Genomic DNA, 1,729 nt, shown 5'->3' with positions numbered 1-1,729 from the left:
CACCCTGACACACATGGCCAAGAAAGCACATGGATGCTGGAATGAAACCTTCACAAATATCCAACACAGCTGGGGGCTGGAGGGGAGGTTCAGGAGGGGATGGAACAATGGAAGTATTTTAGGAGCCCCCTCTCTCTGCCTGGAGAAGTCTCCCCTGTCCTGGGAAGGTGCTTCCTGGCCCACCAGCACCAGAAGCAGCTGAACCTGAGGCTCCTGCCCTGCAGCTCTGCCCCTCTCAGCCTTCCCTCCCACCCTTCTCACCTGTCCAAAGCATGGAGCAGGTTCTGGAACACACGGAGGGGCCCACTGGGGGCTTTTCCCCATCCACCTGTGGCCACTGCCCCAAGCCAGCCTAGGAGAGCACACACACCACACACACACACAGACACCCAATCCTTATATACATGGGACATTCCCAGGAAGAAGCACTTAATACATCCTTTAAATAACTCTGACAATAGTGTTCTGTCTCCTATCTACATGTTTCAAACACGGTACCGATGCTATGAAAATATAGCAAACATACAAAAATATATACATTTAAAAACCAAACAAACCCCATATAAATTACTTACAATAGCCATAAGGTGAAATGGGGCTGAGGAGGGGAAGGCAGCCCCTGGAGAGGGCTTCAGGCACCCCCAGGCTGTGATCTGGGGGGCCCCATGGCACAGGCCAGCTGTAGCCCAGCAGCTGTAGGCCAGCACATGGTGAATCCCAGCTGGCAAGGCTGGAGGGCCCCCAAAAAAAGCTCCCTCAGGGCTTCACCTGCCTCCTTTGTGCTCAGGGAAGGTGCTGGCACGGCTGCCTGAGCTGGGGCTGCGCTCCCCTCCTCCCTGTCCATTTCAGTTTATGATTTAAACAAACAAAATACTGCTTTTGTGATATATTATCCCATTCTTAGCTCGCACGTGTCACTGGTAGCCGAGGAAAGCCTTGTTTAAAGTGCTGGGCAGTACATAGGAACAAGTAAACCAAAAAAATACATATACTTAGAGCAATACATTCCTTGGGTTAGAGAAGCCAAGCAGCCAGCGGCGCCTGCACCCCGGGGCCACAGCGGGGGGACAGGGCAGGTGGGGACCGCAGTGACACCAGCACGTTGGGAACCCCACACTGGGAGTTGGGAATCCCATGCTGGGAGTTTGGGAACCCCATGCTCAGAGGTGGCTGAGGCAGCCCAGGGGTCTCTTGTCCCCAGCTCGCTGCAATGTCCTTTGTTTTAAATATTGGATTTCTTTAAATACAAATAATAGTACCAATTTCTGGAGGATAAAAGTAGCCAATACTGGAAATTAACTGCTCTGGGTGTAGATAGCATTTCCCTATATATCTATTTATGCTTAAAAAACAAGGTGGATTAAATACCTTCTTGAAAGCTGTCGCTTTCCTCCACAGTGCGTCTGGTCAACAAAAATCCAAGACTTGGTTCAAACCTTTGAGGCCTGGGGCTCTCCTCTCCCTTTCCCATCCGGCACAGCCAGCAGGGAAGGGGGGGAGCCTTGTCCCATCCCCCTGCGCCCACCCAGTCCCCACCTGTGGCCGGTTGCAGCCGGGGCCATAAAACAACCCACAGCTGCTCCCTGTGAGCCAGCAGGGATCTCCTGCACCTGCTCATCCCCTGGGGAAAGGCTCGGCCTTCTCCCCTTCCATCTTTAACACTGGAATGCTCCCGTGGGGCCGGTTCTGGAAGGCCGGTGGCCGTGCCAGCGGCGTGGCGGGAGAGCCC

General features: G+C 53.6%; 1 protein-coding gene across 1 annotated transcript in view; it reads right to left on the bottom strand.

The window, feature by feature from the left end:
• Positions 1 to 1,014: 1,014 nt before the first annotated feature.
• Positions 1,015 to 1,729, bottom strand: part of PKD1 (polycystin 1, transient receptor potential channel interacting) — a 39,550-nt gene continuing 38,835 nt past the window's right edge. The window contains exon 41 of the mRNA XM_017734267.1: positions 1,015 to 1,137. Within this exon, the coding sequence (XP_017589756.1) occupies positions 1,015 to 1,137 (123 nt within the window). The remainder of the gene's footprint in view (positions 1,138 to 1,729) is intronic.

Source organism: Corvus brachyrhynchos, unplaced genomic scaffold (assembly GCF_000691975.1).
Source record: "Corvus brachyrhynchos isolate BGI_N302 unplaced genomic scaffold, ASM69197v1 scaffold5, whole genome shotgun sequence".
NCBI classification, from domain to species: Eukaryota; Metazoa; Chordata; class Aves; order Passeriformes; family Corvidae; genus Corvus; species Corvus brachyrhynchos.
Note: the sequence above shows the minus strand (reverse complement) of the source record. Positions and strands in the feature narration are given on the sequence as shown.